Source organism: Tyto alba, unplaced genomic scaffold (genome assembly GCF_018691265.1).
Source record: "Tyto alba isolate M040663 unplaced genomic scaffold, T.alba_DEE_v4.0 Super-Scaffold_16, whole genome shotgun sequence".
Lineage (NCBI taxonomy): Eukaryota > Metazoa > Chordata > Aves > Strigiformes > Tytonidae > Tyto > Tyto alba.
The window spans coordinates 21,309,161-21,325,130 of NW_024881278.1; the positions used below are offsets into that span (position 1 = coordinate 21,309,161).

General features: G+C 42.3%; 1 protein-coding gene across 1 annotated transcript in view; it reads left to right on the forward strand.

Moving 5' to 3' along the window:
* The window catches only part of PKDCC (protein kinase domain containing, cytoplasmic), a 38,226-nt gene that overhangs the window by 9,834 nt on the left and 12,422 nt on the right, over positions 1-15,970 (forward strand). Inside the window, exons 2-5 of the mRNA XM_042789875.1 lie at positions 5,993-6,115; positions 9,195-9,466; positions 13,159-13,238; positions 14,077-14,184. Coding sequence (XP_042645809.1) covers positions 5,993-6,115; positions 9,195-9,466; positions 13,159-13,238; positions 14,077-14,184 — 583 coding nt within the window. The remainder of the gene's footprint in view (positions 1-5,992; positions 6,116-9,194; positions 9,467-13,158; positions 13,239-14,076; positions 14,185-15,970) is intronic.

Genomic DNA, 15,970 nt, shown 5'->3' on the forward strand with positions numbered 1-15,970 from the left:
TACACAAATATATACATACCTATGTGCTTGTGTGTATATGGGTGTGTATTTATATATGTATATACCATCAGCAATGAAGAGAAATATTTAAAACCCAAGGGATGAATAGTTCTCAGCCTGACAAACGTCTCAGATCATGTTTTAGTAAATCATAGCTGTATCCGGCAGTGCTGGGAGTTCCTGCTTTTGCAGGGACTGTTTCAGTGCTCCAGGAACGAAAGGTGAATCCAAGGGTTGTTTGCATAAATAATATTATATTCACTTTGATAGCAATAAAGTATCCAGAACTTCGAAAATGTGCTGTTCTGGTTTGGTCATGTAGGAGCTCACACAAATGGCTCATCCAATGGCTACCAATGTCAGCGAGAGCTTTTTATTTGCCCTGGACACCAAGTCACTCAGATACAATCTTGACACAACCAGTTTTGATTAAGTAACCCTGTGTCCTTGTGTTTTTGAAAAGAAAGGCTGTGGCAAGTGTTGACTACTGTTGCTCTTCATAAAAGTGAGATGATTTTTCTAATTGCGCTTTTCTGTTGTAGGCAGCAGTTAGGCCTTCCTGTAGTAAGTTTGGGCAAGTCCAGATTAAAAGGGAAGAGAATTAGGTTTGTAGAAATTACTTCTAGTGTAATGCAGTTGAGCCTGTCATTTACGTTACACCTGGTAAAAGTGTTCTCAAAGTTCCTGTTCCTGGAGTAATGGAAATCTCATGTTCATTAAAGAAAAAAAGGGGAAATTTCCGGCTTCTGTGGTCATAGAGCATTTTATCATGTGTTGTAATTTTTAGGGAAATCGCATGATCAGTACAGGGGAGTTTTGCCCCCCGGTAGCCAGGGCAGCAATCCTGCCGCAGCCGGGCAGCAGGGCAGAGCCGAGCTGGCAGAGCCGTGGCTGGGGATGGGGACTGGAGCCCCCGTTGGGGACAGTGGCCGGTTCTACTGTTCCCGACTGAGCAGCCTCTATAAATGAAATGTAACACTTTGGTGGAGGCTCTGGCTTGACATTTATTTTTCTGAAAGTCCAGCTAGGGTGCCTACGCTAATGCAGGAGGGCTTGATGTTTGCACAGACTTACCCTGCTGATGACAGCTTAATAAGCTTCTTTATTTTGTGTTTTTATTCAGTAAGCTTGTCGGCTTTTGTGTAGGGGCTGACCTCTGCTTTCGCCCTCCCCCCCCACCCCCCAGCCCCAGCTCCTCTGAAAGGGGCACCTCTGTCCCCATAATTTGTAGTAAAAGGGAGTTGTAAAGGGAGGTGAACTGACTGGCTGTAGGGACACGGGCTCCCACAAAGCCATATAACTTTTGCAGGGGCTGACCCCAGCATGCCTAAAAACTATTGAAATCAGGGGGAGTTTTGGGTTCATGAAGACTAATGCAGGACCCAGCCGTTATGACTGAGAAAATCCCAACAGTGAGGGAAGGATTCAGTGAACAGGGCTACTCGAAATGAATTATGGCACAAGATGTGAGAACAAGTCAACATTTCATATCTGGCACACGTTTTTCTAAACAGACAGAAAGGCATCCCAATGTTGTGACTGTTTGATATTAGAATCTGCACAAAAATATATTGGGGTGGCATTTAAATGCAGTGACTCGAGATACCAAAAAGATGTGGGATTGTATTTCTTTCCATTCATTTAATTGGAACCATGCTGAAAAGGCGTATGAAAACCATCATTCTTGAATATATCTAAAGTGTAGCTTTGCGATGCTGAGAATGATGTCCAACCTAATAGAATTTCAGATAGAGGAGATATTTTGGCTCATCTTTTGCTTCCAGCTATATTCAGTTTCCCCATGCGGTTATTTTTCTTATTATTGTATGCATCCATCTATCTGTTTCTTACTTCACCGTCTGGGAATACAAACCATTTTGTCTCATTTCAGACCTCAAAATGGATTGGACAAAAACAAAAGCAAGGGGGGAACAAAGTATTTTGGGTTGTACCCCTGTACTTGTTTCTGTATCTTAATAAGTCAGCTTCCTAAACGAAAGGCCTAAGAATTACAGTCTTGCAATATTTTGCATCTATATATATTCTGTATTTTGTAACATCTGTATGCTGGGTGGTGGTTCATCAGGAGGGGATGAATATAACCATTTTAGGTGCTTAACTGGCTGTTGGGACTCGCCCAGTTTGTAATCGTGGTAATTGCACATACAAATATGGCCGTGTAATTACATGTGCATTTTTGCATTTAGTTTCAGGAGTTTGTTTAGAAACGTATAAATGCGGCCCAATAAATCCTTTATATCTCAGACTTCTGTGCTTTTATAACTCTATATAATTATGTAATAACACTGCATCTGGAGAGGTTTCACTTAAGTAAAAGCAATAAAAAGCTCAGGTTAGATTATATATTTTGTGAGTTAGACCTACAGTAACTTGCTCAGTACTGTGTTTTTCAGCTTGTAAGATTGATTAAGTTCAGCAGTACTCATGCAGGAAAATTTTCTTGTGAGAATAAAGAACAATTTAATATGAAACCAAAACTGGATCAGGTCATTTAAGCTTCCACAATGACTGAAATGATTAAATGGGTATTAATATAGTAAAATATACACTGAATACTCAGATACTCAGGCAGTGAAGGCTTTTGCCAAGGTACAAATTGGATACTAAAATGAAAGAATTACTTACGAGCAAAGTTCCAGCTCTCTGAGAACAAATCTAAATCATTATTGTAACTATTGGCATTCGTGGATTGAGAAAAATATAGACACATATAGATACCATAATTAATTTCTACTTATGTGTTCATATGCACATAAATAGATAATAAGACTAATTCCTCAGCATTTTATATGTACAGATATGTAGGTATTACATTTTTATAATCAAATGAATGTACAATTCTTGTTCATCTTCTGTATTTTTATTCCTGGAATGGTTTCACAAATGTTGAGAATGTGTCTAATGAAGACTGATAGCTTTTCTCTATTCAGGGTTACCTTGAACCAACAGTTACTGCAATATTGTCATTTCCCAGTCTGGATTGCTTGCTAATTTCCCTTATGGCTTTTCCCCCAATGGATAGTATTACAGTGCTAAAGACAAGAGCTGAACTCTGCAGATGATACAGAAACAGATGTTAGATTTTGACATTCAGAAGTGACGGTTTTCAAACCTATTGAGCTTCATCCTGCCTTCTTAGTCTGCCCCCACAAAAGAGAGTCATGAAATACCTAGTAATAACTGAGGGATCTAGCTTATCTCTGAGAAAAGATATATGTTATATTATATCCTTTAATTTTTTTTTTTTGTTGTTAGTTCAGAAGGCCTAACTAGAACTGTACTGGTGTGATCCTCTAAGATAGTTTGCAGCACACAAAGATTTGACTTCTGTCAATAAGCTGCACAAAAATGGTGTCACAGATGATAAGGAGCAAACCCAAATCCAGTCTGAATGTCTCCAGATTAAGAAATGATTGCTGATGCAATCTTTGCCATGCTAGTGGCAGTAAAGAGAAAGGTCCCTTTTCCTATTTCAAATGTTCATATTGGTATCTATCACAAATTCTCTGTTGAGCATGGATGCCAAAATCTTTCTGACATGTTTTAAAATAAAATCTCCCGGCTCTTTTTTTTTGTTGTTTAGGTTAATGTCTGTGATTAAGCAGCTGTTTTGAAATACAGTGCCATTTTTACACCAAAAAGAAAAATTGTTTACTTCTTTTACATTTTTTGGCACCCTTTTTTCCTTTAAATGTAGACAGCTACAGTCAGAGCTAGCAGAACTGTTCGTAACAAATCCCATGTTTGCTGACTTTAGCCTGGTCGTTGCTTTTCTGTCGGGGAGGGTCACAGGCTGTAAGAATGTGCTTGATACTCGAATCTGCTCGCAGCGGCTGGGTTCAGCCTCACCCCGCTCCCTCCAGCGATGGCACTCTCTGGCCTGGCTCTCTGCTCTCCTGGTGAATGAGGGTCGGTCCCTGCTCTGATCTCCATCAGCCTGGCAGCTTCTACAGGGCCTTACCCAAGTCCCCTCAGCTCAGGGGAGAACCCCGTCATCTTCCCTGAGCTTTTTAAAACTAAAAGAGGTTTGGAAAATCAGATGACTCGGGGCAAAGCACTAGAGGAGTAGCAGCAGGGCGTTTTTTAATGCTGTGTTTTCACACAGGCCCTTTTACTGTATGGTTTATTTGACTGGAGGCAGAGATTACATTTAATTTTATTTCATGTGCATGCTGTTCTGGCTGGAAAGTTGCAATCAGATCCTTATCAGGCTCATTTAACTGCCTCTCTGCCAGGGCTTGGCAGGGAGTTTGAGAAAGCCTGTCCCCCAGCACTGTCAGACATTGTCCCACTCCATATAAAGCAAGACATCTCTTCTCCATACTCTTTAAATATTATTCTTGTGCAATTATTTGTACAAGTGAAAATCAATCATTCAAATGTCCTTTGAAAGCAAAAGCAAAGAAGGAGCTGGAGCATGGCTGAAATTGCCATTTAAATGCTTTCGAATTGAAGAAGCTACTGGCAGATAATATTTTGGAGTATTTGCCCTTCTTTAACGATACTGCACACAGAAGTCCATCAAGTATCGTGAGAAGAAATTTATGGCTGGGAAAAGATGAGTTTTGGCATTTCAATTGCTTTTCAAGCTACCATGTCATTGAAATACACATTGCCACTCAATGCACAAACATAGTCCTAAGGGAAGTGTTATTAAATCTATTTTGTGATGTCTTGTAAACAGAAAATCAGGCTTCTTTAGCCAGGTATTGCATTGGGTAAACTAATTTTTCTCACATGGAATTCTGTTTCTACATTCATGGATGTTTTAAATTATTTTTTTTCTTAAACATTTGTGGTGGGTTGACCCTGGCTGGACATTGGGTACCCACCAAAGCCGCTCTATTGCTCCCCTCCTCAGCTGGACAGGGGAGAGAGAAAATATAACAAAAGGCTTGTGGGTCAAGATGAGGACAGGGAGAGATCACTCAGCAATTACTGTCATTGGCAAAGCCGACTTGACTTGTGGAAATCAGTTTAATTTATTACCAATTAAATCAGTGTAGGATAATGAGAAATAAAACTAAATCTTAAAAGCACCTTCCCCACACCCCTCCCTTCTTCCTGGGCTTAACTTTACTCCTGATTTCTCTGCCTTCTCCCCCCCGATGGTGCAGGGGGATGGGGAATGGGGGTCGTGGTCAATTCAGCACACGTCTGCCGCTCCTTCCTTCTCAGAGGGAGGACTCCACACTCTTCCCCTGTTCCAGTGTGGGTCCCTTCCATGGGGTGCAGTCCCTCAGGAGCAGACTGGTCCGGCGTGGGTCCCCCATGGGATTACAAATCTTGCCAGCAAACTTGCTCCATCGTGGGCTTGTCACAGGGTCACAGCCTCCTTTGGGCACCCACCTGCTGTGGCGTGGGGTCCTGCAGCATGGAGCACCTCTTCCCCCTCCTCTTTCACTGACCTTGGTGTCCACATGGCTGTTTCTCTCACATATTCTTGCTCTTCCTCTGGCTGCAGTTTCTCAGTTGTTTGTTTTTTACCTCCTTCCTTAAATACATTTTCCCAGAGGTGCTACCACCGTCACCAATGGGCTCGGCCTTGGCCAGTGGTGGGTCCATCTTGCAGCTGGCTGGCACTGGCTCTGTTCGACGTGGAGGAAGCTTCCAGCAGCTTCTCAGAAAAGCTACCCCTGTAGACCCATCCCTGCTACCAAAACCTTGTTATGCAAGCCCAATACAACATTAACTAGATAAGATCCTGTACAGAGGGGTATGCAGGGGCCATTCCACTGGCCTTGTGCTGTATGATGCCTACGGGAGACTCTGCTGGCTAACTGGGGGGTTTCAAGGGAGGGTTCCTCAAATGAGAGGACACAAAAGCTATTGGGGGTGACTTCACAGCAATACAATGTATAGAGCTCTGAGCCTTGTAAGCAATGCTTACTTTGCACCTCATCCACAGAGAAACTGTAAAAGCATGCCGACAGACGTCACACTGATATTGCCTCTCTGTGTTTTTTTTCAGCTCTATGGCTATTGCTACCAAGATAGCAATGACATCCCAGACACACTGACGACCATCACTGAACTGGGCTCGCCTTTAGAGATGATTCAGCTTTTACAGACTTCCTGGGAAGACAGGTTTCGAGTGAGTAACAACTGTTTTAAAAGGACTTTTAAGAGAGCAATGAATAGAAAGTAACATCAAGCATGAAGCAGGGGTTAGGTACTATGCAGTGCAATTCACATTTAATAAATGTTTGCTTTGCATATGATTACATCTTGGTTTAGAAACAACATTTAGCACTCCCTTTCTGCAGCGTTTAAGATACCGTGCTATTTTATCTCTTGTTATCTAGTTGTAGCCGGTTATATGCTTTCTACATATCTTAAAACATTTCTTACTTGTTGAAGCTCAAGGCCCAGGATTTTTGGCGTTGAGCGTTGTGCTCTGCAACTGCGATTTAAACAATAGAAGGATGTTATGTTTCTTTCCTGATCCTTATCGTAGGTTGGTTTTAGAATTGTTTTCTACTGCTTCCTGCTCTGTTTGTCTTTTACTAATCTCAAACACCAATCTCAAACCTGTGTTGACCACCATGTTGGCAATTTACCAGGAGCACAAAAGGTCACACTTAATTTGCCCAAAATGAAGCCAGACTGCAGCAATGCTTTGATCAAGACAGTGCTGTCTCTCTTAGTGTATATTGGGATGTGTCATCAGCTGAGGTTAACTCCCCAAGATGTTGCAAGGCAGCAGCAGTCTTCATCTAAACCACTTTGGATTGCATGGCTACATCTGTACCGGAAAATGAAATGACTGATCTCAGAGACAAACCAGCAAGGTGCAGCCCACGTCCATACTATTGAATCCTTGTGCACTCTGAAGGCGGGGGGCTGCGCACAGGATGCCTGTCGGGAACGGGCCCTGGGCCGTGCTGCCTTCTGGATCGTGTCGGGGGACCATGTGAGAGAACAGCCTTGCTCCCGGTCAGACCCGGGCCGGAGACCCTGCTAGCAAATGTGCATGTGGGATTAAGTTTCTGTGCCCAGGAATGTTCCCTGGCAGAGTTTGACTAATATAGACGGAGCAAGTGTGTTCCCTGTGCCAAGCTTCAGCTTCAGCTCCCTGTTCCTGAAAGAAGCACGGTCTTAGTAAGTGGTAGAGGTACTCATTACAGCTCCCAACATACAGGACCTATCTTCAGCTCACCTCACCTCATCCAGGGAATGCAAATAATGGACTGTGATGGCAACTATGTACAAAATAAATGACCAAGAGATATGTTAGGTTATGGGTAATAAACAGGGCAGTTTCCTTCCAGCATGGATATTTCTGAGCGAGCAATTGCAAAGGGAGATGAAGAAGAATTAGATGAAGGTGCTGAGCTGATTCACAGAGGTGGAATTACAGGTGAAACATTCCTGTGACCGCTGTAATGAAGTCTTAGATAACATCATGCTCATTAGCTTGTCTAGGACAGAACTAAGGCTGAGAAGGAGGAAGTAAAATCATGTCTTCTTGATACGTGAAACTTGTTTGTGGTCCAGTCCTGAAAACAGCTGCATAAATAGTTGGCCTTATTCCTACAAATAATAATTTCCTTGTGTTGAAGGACTTGGCAGTAAGCTTGCTCCCCAGTTCAGCACCTCTGCGCTCTGCAGAGGTGTGTGATACTGAGCAAAGCCTTCATCTGTGTGCTTAAAGCCTGTTGTGCAGGGCCATTTGCAGTCCCAGCCTGAGAGCAGGTACAGGGGGCAGCAAGCAGCCTGTCGGGGTTGTCACAGAGATGCCCAGTGCAGGAGTGGGGCTTGTTGGCATTTGAAAAAAGGCAATAATTTCAGATGACAACCTGTGTTTTTATTCAAGCAAAATTCCGGGTTCACTGGCAATTGAAGATATGTGTATTATAGGTTAGTTTGGGCTGGATGTGCCTTTTATATACAGTGGGATGGCACATACATGAATCCTGTGTCCTTCCAGAGGAAAGAAAGGATGGTCAAGTCTGGTGTCCCGTAACCAGGCCTGTGTTCATCTGCACCTAAAGGCACTTCCTTGTGAACTGTGGTATCCTGTAAGGAGGATAAAAATGTTCTATTCTGGTCAAGCAGGGAAATTACTGTAGAAGTGCAGGGTAGTCCTAGTGTCCCACAGGCGAAGGGTCTGTAAGGGATAACTTCAGACATGTTCCACTTTCCTATGAAAGACGCATGTAGGTTCTCCCCTGAGTACACCATTTATGTCTCAAGACTGAATTTGGATTTGACTACTTCAATGCACGTGGCCTTAACAGTGTGTTTTAACAGAAAACAAAGATTATGTGTGAACAATAAAAAGCTTGCTAGACTGAATAAGACCTGTTATTAATTTAATACCTAGAATAAAAATTCCATTATTCAACTGTGTTCATATTAATGCTACACTTACATTAATATGTTACATAGTGGACTCTAAAGGAATGCATGAATTGAAAACAGTACTTTGGTGAGGGGGCTGAGCTCAACATTCATTGAGTTTGATGTCTAGTAATACTTACTTAAGTTTCTAACCTGCAATGATAAAGTGCAGCATCAGCACAGAGCTCCCACCCCAGCCTCCCAAGTGGCACATGAAGGTCCACCAAGGTAGACGGACACATACACTTACCCTGAGGCACAACAAAGAGTTATGGAGGAACTGTAGAGCTCCTCTTTCTGGGAATTTGATTCCTTCTCCCCTGAAAAAAGACGAACACAAGAGGAACCAGTGGAAAAAAAAATTATAGATGCAGTCAAAAGGTGGGATCAGTACAGAGGCAATACAGACACCGTCTGCAGTTGGAGCTCCAGGCGTGGGTGCAGAGCAGTCGGGCCAAAACTTACAGACCTGGAGTTTGTAAAAGAGCAGAATCAGGCTGCGTGGTCAAGGCCTGTGCGTGATGTGTTATTAAAACTTAATGCTTTTATTTCTATTAAAAGTAAGAATAGCAGCAATGAGCTCTGCTTCAAGAATAGTGTGGGAAAGCACTGGTAGAGAAGCTTATTTTTGTTTCAAGTCTCTGAGGGTTTTACAATCAACTATGTTAATCCTATGAAAAATATCTTAGTTGCAAAGTTCAGTTTTAAGAATAAGTTGTAACGCTTACATTAAGTCATAGATTTATGAATATATCTTCAGCTAGAGGGTTTTCATTTATATACTTTGTGCTGAGACAGTAACGCAAGGTACCTATATCTTCGCATTTCAGATATGTCTCAGCTTAGTTCGGCTTCTGCATTATTTAGCTCACTCTCCACTTGGCTCCGTGACATTACTGGATTTTCGCCCTCGGCAGTTTGTGATTGTGGATGGGGAACTGAAGGTGACGGATCTGGACGATGCCAGCATTGAGGAGAGCTCTTGCACTAGTAACAGCGACTGCTTCATGGAATTCCCCGCAAGGAACTTCACCCTGCCCTGCTCGGTTGAGGGACGGTGTCAGAGTATGAACGAAAAGAGGAATCTGTACAATGCCTACAGGTACATGATCGGATAAAGTAAAAGAGAATTGAAAGTGGGCAAAAAGTCTCCAGTATTCTTTATAGTTATTCACATGAACGAGTACATATTGTCTCAGAACCGTTACCCAAGAGTAAGTGAAGCCATGAATAATTGTTTCATTTGTGCAAATACGTAGCATTTATAACTTTGGAAATGTTTTGCATGCTTTGAGTGTGATTCACCACTCAGTCTAATTTTACATTGGCTTAATCCCACTGAATTCTTCACACAAGTAGAGATTTTGACAGGAGTGAAACAGAGGTGCCAGTGGAGGTGGGGGCCCGTTAGCTCTGTGGTGAGACGATTCAGGCGGCTCTTCTTTGCTGTGAGATAAGAGGGGTCATCACACGCTTTTCACCGCTGGCTGAGCAGAGGGCTGGCTGCAGACACAGGGTCAGAGCTCAGCTCTCGTCCTGAGCTCCAGCTCGATGTTCCCAGCCTCAGCAGAGCCTGCTATGGTGGGGTTACAACAGGCCCCGGTGCAGCCGTGGGGCCACCGAGACCCTCCGTTGCTGACTATCTGGGGCATAATCCCAGACCGTTGAAAGCAAGGGGTGCTCCCTTTTGCCCCCGTCCCCTCTGCTCGCAGCCCCTGTCTCTGCATGGGCAGGCACTGGGGGTCTTGCCCCCAGTGCTGCTCCCACCCCGCGGCAGCGCCGTGCCCATGATGGGGGACACGTGCGTGATGTGTCACACCGGGCCAGCCAGCCATGGTGAAGAAAGTCTTCAGCCAACGCGTCCCGTCTTCCAAGTTTGATTTTAAAATTTCTCTGAATTTACAGTGGAGTCCTTCTGGGCGATAGCTTTGTGTTTGTGGCATCAGCTCTCCCTCGTCGGTCATTGCTCCCCAGCGAGGGCTGTTGGGGGTGCTGGGGGAGCCAGTCGCTGCTTTCCCGGGAGCCGGTGGCCAATGCTCAGTGCCGTGCCCCTCCTGCCATCGCTGCTCCGGCTGATGGGCACTGCTGGGGCAGGCAGCTGCTGTGCCCGATCCAGATAGGAGGAGGGAGGATCTCAAAGCAATGCCATAATGGTGTGCTTATTTCTTAGACTTCCTTTGCAAGTATCGTGCCATTCACTGCCTGCCAGACCACAGCGAGGAGAGGCTGCTCCAAAGAGAGTCTTCTGCTTTGGTCCCAGGGCGCTCACGGGCATGTGTGTTCCATTAGCTGACCACACTGAAATGGGCTGCACCACATGACAGCCATCTGCAGTTGTGCAGCACAGCTTTTAGTGTGTCCTGCAAAATTTTCCGTTTCCATTTGCTTGGGTTAAAGATCTTGCTTAGCTTGCTAGCTTTTGGTTAAGGCCATTTACTGGTCTGGCTAAGAAACCTTTAATAGGCACCCATCCATCTCAGTCATAAGTGGGGATATGTCTGTGGCGTGGTGGGCCTGCGGCAGGTTGCTGGTCTCGCTGAAGGAAGCAATCTTTTTCTATTACAGTTCTTAATGCTGCCTTTGAACCATGTACAAACGTGTAGCATGCACGCATCACCCCAGTGCTTTCAGTCCCTGCTCTTGTTTAATTTGATAGAGACAGTGAGTTTTTGTTCAACAGCAGGTTCATGCTGTAGTAGGCTGCGACCACCCATGCTAAGGCTTTCGCAGCAAACCCTATGCACTTGTCTGGGAAGGCTAAATCCTCACTTCATTAGGGGTAGGCTACTAAATTTCATATTTTCGTGGATGTGCTCTGTTGCTATAGGGTTAGAGATTCCCCTCAGTACAGGGTTGCTGGTGCTGTTAGGTAGACATCAAAAGCAGCAATATGTCAAACAATGCCTAAACCCCTTGTAATTTTAAAATATAGCAGGCCCTAACCTTGAAAGTGTAATTAGCCTATCTATCTGGTTTCTTTATGAGGTAAATAATTAAAAGAGAGAAAACATTTTGGGATAAACTCTAGTATGCAAGAACTGGCCCATCTTGACATTCAGGTGCCTGCCTTCTGTCACAAATGTGTCTCTGGGTTATTCTCCAAATGTTTGGAGGAACAATTTTCAAAGCACCAGACAGTTTTAAAAGTAAGGATGATTAATATTTTGAACTACTAACCAATGGCTGAAATGAATTCTCTACCACTGACAAATCTTAAATTAAGATCAGACAGTTTTAAAAAAGAAAAAAAGGGGAAAAAAAGGCTGCAGGAACAAATGTAAAAGGATCTGACAATCTGCGTTAATGCAGATCACAAGGGATGCCACTGGCCTTGGAATCGATCAATAACAAATGTTCCTGCAATTAAGTTGTGCAGATGCCAGTGTCTCTACATGTCAGAATTTCACATGTGGGTGTTTGCATTAGAACAAGTTGTCTGTTTCTGTAGCCACACAAAACCAGTAACCTCCGTGACTCCCATCCCTCCAGAGTTTAGCAATGTAAATGACAGCTACTGATTTTTTGCAAAGAGCTATTCACAATCAATTGGACTCTACTTTATAGATAATCTCTAAGCAAAAAAAGTGAGGTAAAATTTACCAGAAAAATTATTCATTACAAATGTTATGCTGTTCTTTAGACTTCCGTGTGTATTTATATTGGCTGTTTCATACTCATGGCTAAGAAAACATACCTGTGGATAATCCTGCATAGGAAAATCATAAATACTATTTTTGTAAGGGATGAAAAAGGGAGTTACAATCTCAAGGAAATAGTCATTGTGTAAGTAGAATATGTCAGCCCAATAATATATGTATCTGTGATCAATTTTTGCTATAACTTAATTTTTTAATTTGTGCTTATGTAAGACGTCTGCTAGTCTCCCTCCTAAGCATGAATCCCTGGAGGCTTATGTTTGACAGTGTGATCTCTGTATATGAAAAAACATATATTTTGCTTTGCAGGTTAGATGTAAAGCAGGGCAATTTCCCAATTGTGTTCCTGTTCTGCTCATTACCTAACATTTATGTCTGATAGCTCTATTTGTATTGTCAGATCCTGAACTGTCCATCTCCATCTTAGGTTGCTATGACACTGAGTTTGCAATAGTTAGTAACATAGGCAGAGTAATATAAATTTAAAGGAACAGTGTGAAAATTAGGTGTACTTAAAGGGATGGTAAAGGCATATTGTTTTTTCTTTTGTAATGAAAAATGTTAAATTAGTGAATATAAATCCATCAGTTAATATCTACGCGAATGCATCTTGAATTTAGATAAAATGATGAGAACAAAGAAGACACTATGAATTGCAGTGGGTTTAAAACAATAGAAGGTGGCTTTCTCCTGGCAATTCGTTTGAAAGTCTAAGAAAACTGTAGAAAAGGAAATAATAGTCAATTATTTGAAATGAACAGAAATTGGATTTATGCACTTTCAAGGTTTGAAAAAAACCCCCAAGACTTGATGGCATCCTTTTAGTTTGTTAAAATACAGACAGCTTTGCAAATAGTCACAATCCATGGGGCTTCACAGAAAATTTCTGTATTAATAGAACATTTACACATAGTTACAAGGCAGCCTTGTGTATAACAGCGTGGTTTAGGTATGCCAGACAGCTGTGTGAATAGTCTCAGCTATATATTTATTTGACTATAGAATATCATTATATTTCCTGAATAGGTCAGTGGCTTATAAGCAATAGGAATTTTATTCCTTATGTTGTTCAGTAGTTACCAGACATTTATAAACTCTTTTTAAAAATTTTTCAATAAGGGTTACTTTTCCATTGCAGGTTTTTTTTTACGTATCTTCTTCCACACAGTGCTCCATCCTCACTGAGGCCATTACTGGATAAGATAGTCAATGCAACAGGTAATAGCCATAAACATGGTAATGCCAAGTATTTCCTTTTTAAGTGTGACTGTCATGTTTGGAATGGGGAGGATGCTGCTTTTATGTTCACTGCAGTAGAACCAGATTGTGTTTCTATCCAGAATAAAGTTTTCCCCATAGAGAGAAGGCATGGATGGCCCCATATACCAGACAAATCCCATTTTGAGATTTTTATCTAGGCTTCACAGAGGTATTTACTTCCTCCTGACACCTCAGCACTGTGGTGAATGGCATCAGAATGCAGTTCCTTGCAAGGTTTGGAGGAACCCCTGCCTATGGCAAGGGGAGTTCTGATGATAAAACCAGGATAATTGTTCTCCATTGCCAATGGTACCAGTGGTGCTTTGACGTTATCGTAGATCTTTACTACTTACCAAGGTAGTGCCTTTGGGACAAGAGTAGTTACATGTGCCTGCAAATCCAATTTGAGGGTTTTCCATGAATTGTTCTACAGGGTTTTGTACCTTGTACTGCGTGTATGCAACAAGGAAGTTAACGATGCTGGGCTAATTAACAACCAAAGCCTTTGGAGTTCCCTATATTGGCCAAAGTTCTTCCCTCATGGGGAGCTCACTGCAGAGTTTTCTGCCCGCAGCCTTGGGCTTTCCAGCTGGACAGGCCAGCCTTTGACATGCCTGGCTCGCGGTGGCTGTGAAACCCAGTTTGTAGTAACTCGTGGACTTTGTGTCCACATCACGCTGTTGTAGAGCAAGACACCACTGGGCTCTGGTCCTCAGGGCTTTATTCAAATGTAACCTTGTTCTGTCCTGTCCAGGTTGCGCCTCATCTAACTCATTCTTTTTCTGTGCTTTTAAAGGAGAACTTCACTGGGGGATAGATGAGACAGCTGCTCAGCTAGAGAGAGTTTTGAATCTGTATAAGAGTGGAGAGTACCTACAGAACACAACCCGGATGCCGAAAGCTGGTAAAGCAGTCTTTTTCACAACTTAAAATCAGACACTTAGTCTTTATTTTGAAGGGACAAACATACAGATAACGGGGCTCAGTGGCCCTTGAAATCATGCACATGATAATATGTTGTCTGCTTTTTCCTTCCTGGGAGCCTTCTAAAGCCTTTCTCGCTAAATGAGGTATCTGCACATCCATAGGTGTGAGCAGGCTGTAATAGGGATAAGGAAATCCAGCAGAGCATTACTCTCCATAGCAGATTTGCAGAAAATGTTTTTCATCAGATCCACACACTCCTTTGCTGTTGGAGTATCAGACTCTCCCCAAACATGAGTTGTGGTCAATCTTATCAAGATGCCGTAGCCCTCTCTGAATTTCCTGGGACTTATAGGAATTTCTTGCTGCCTAAACACTTCTAGATTGAAAGAATAAAGCTTTTGCTTGCTTTGCAAAAGAAAAATAAGGTGTCCCTGAGCTGTCTGCTAGCAACAGAAAAAAAAAAAGATGGGATGGAAACGATGCTGCATGATAGTTTACTTTCCATAAAATCTCTGCAGCACCACAGGTATGTAGATGTTATTTAAGCAGCTGTGATACAGAGGGATGCATGTTCTTCCTGGAAGGATAGCTGGTGGAATTATACACGTCGAAGAAGATTATGTATGATGGAAATGACTGTTAAATCTAACAATTGAAAAAGCTGTTTTGCAAATTATTTTTGTGTATGTACAGTATTCATGTCAAACTGTCAACATAATTGACTGCAAGTTGATAGGAAAATTATGGCTTCGCTGCTAAAGCTCAGTAAAGAGGGAAAGATGGGTTCTAAATGAAGATGAATGTTGGCACAGGGGGTTTGAAAATTCAGTGAAGCATTTGCTCTGTGAAAGAGACACAGGAGCCAAATTCATTCCTGTCGTAACGCTGTTAACCTCAAAGGGCCATGACACCAGGGATGAATTTGACCCACTTATCAGAATAATTCAATATTTATTTTGTTGTAAAATTGGCAGGAAAATTGTTGCAGGTGTTCATTTAACTTTCTAATTTTCAGCTTTTCGTCACAATCTGTGCTGAGTGATGCCTGTCAACACAGCAAAATTATTTTCAGCAGTACAATCAATAGTACAAACACGTCCTTTGTTGAAGAAGTGCCAGGAGGACTGAAGTTTTTTTGTGATTCTGGTTGATTCCAGATTTAACTGCCGTATCAGGACAAGATGAAGTTTTGAATTTTAGAGGGCTGTCATGTTTATAAAGAATCTTCAGGGAGAGAAGCTTAGGACAGCGGTGGTAAACGTAACAGTGCAGTTTCCTACTAATACAGAGCAGGGCTTCATGTATATTTGGCTACTGTAATAATTATACATTTTCGTGTTAGTTTAATTCCATAAAGTTCTGGATAATATAACATATAATGCAGAATCTGCTACCTGTGTTCATGGTTAGTAATGCCCTATGTGCAAGGAGCCCTTTTGATTTGTAGGACACTGCTCATGGACTTAGGCACTCTACAGCATGAGCAAAGATGTTGGAAATCTGTAGATGCTTTGTGTAACCAGTTTGGCCAGTCTGCATTAAAGACCGTGAGTGTAATATTGAATTCCTTGATAGGAAAATGTTCTCACCCAATGGCAAGCCTGAGGAATCAGATATCTTAGTGGAAATTGCACTTAGATGAGATGTGTTTTCAGACTTAGCTGCTATGCCTTTAAGATGTGCAGGCCTGTTTCTTGCTTGTTCTAAGGCTATTTTAACCAAACAGAAAAGGGCTTGTAATTTATTTCTATTTTAAGGCTCCT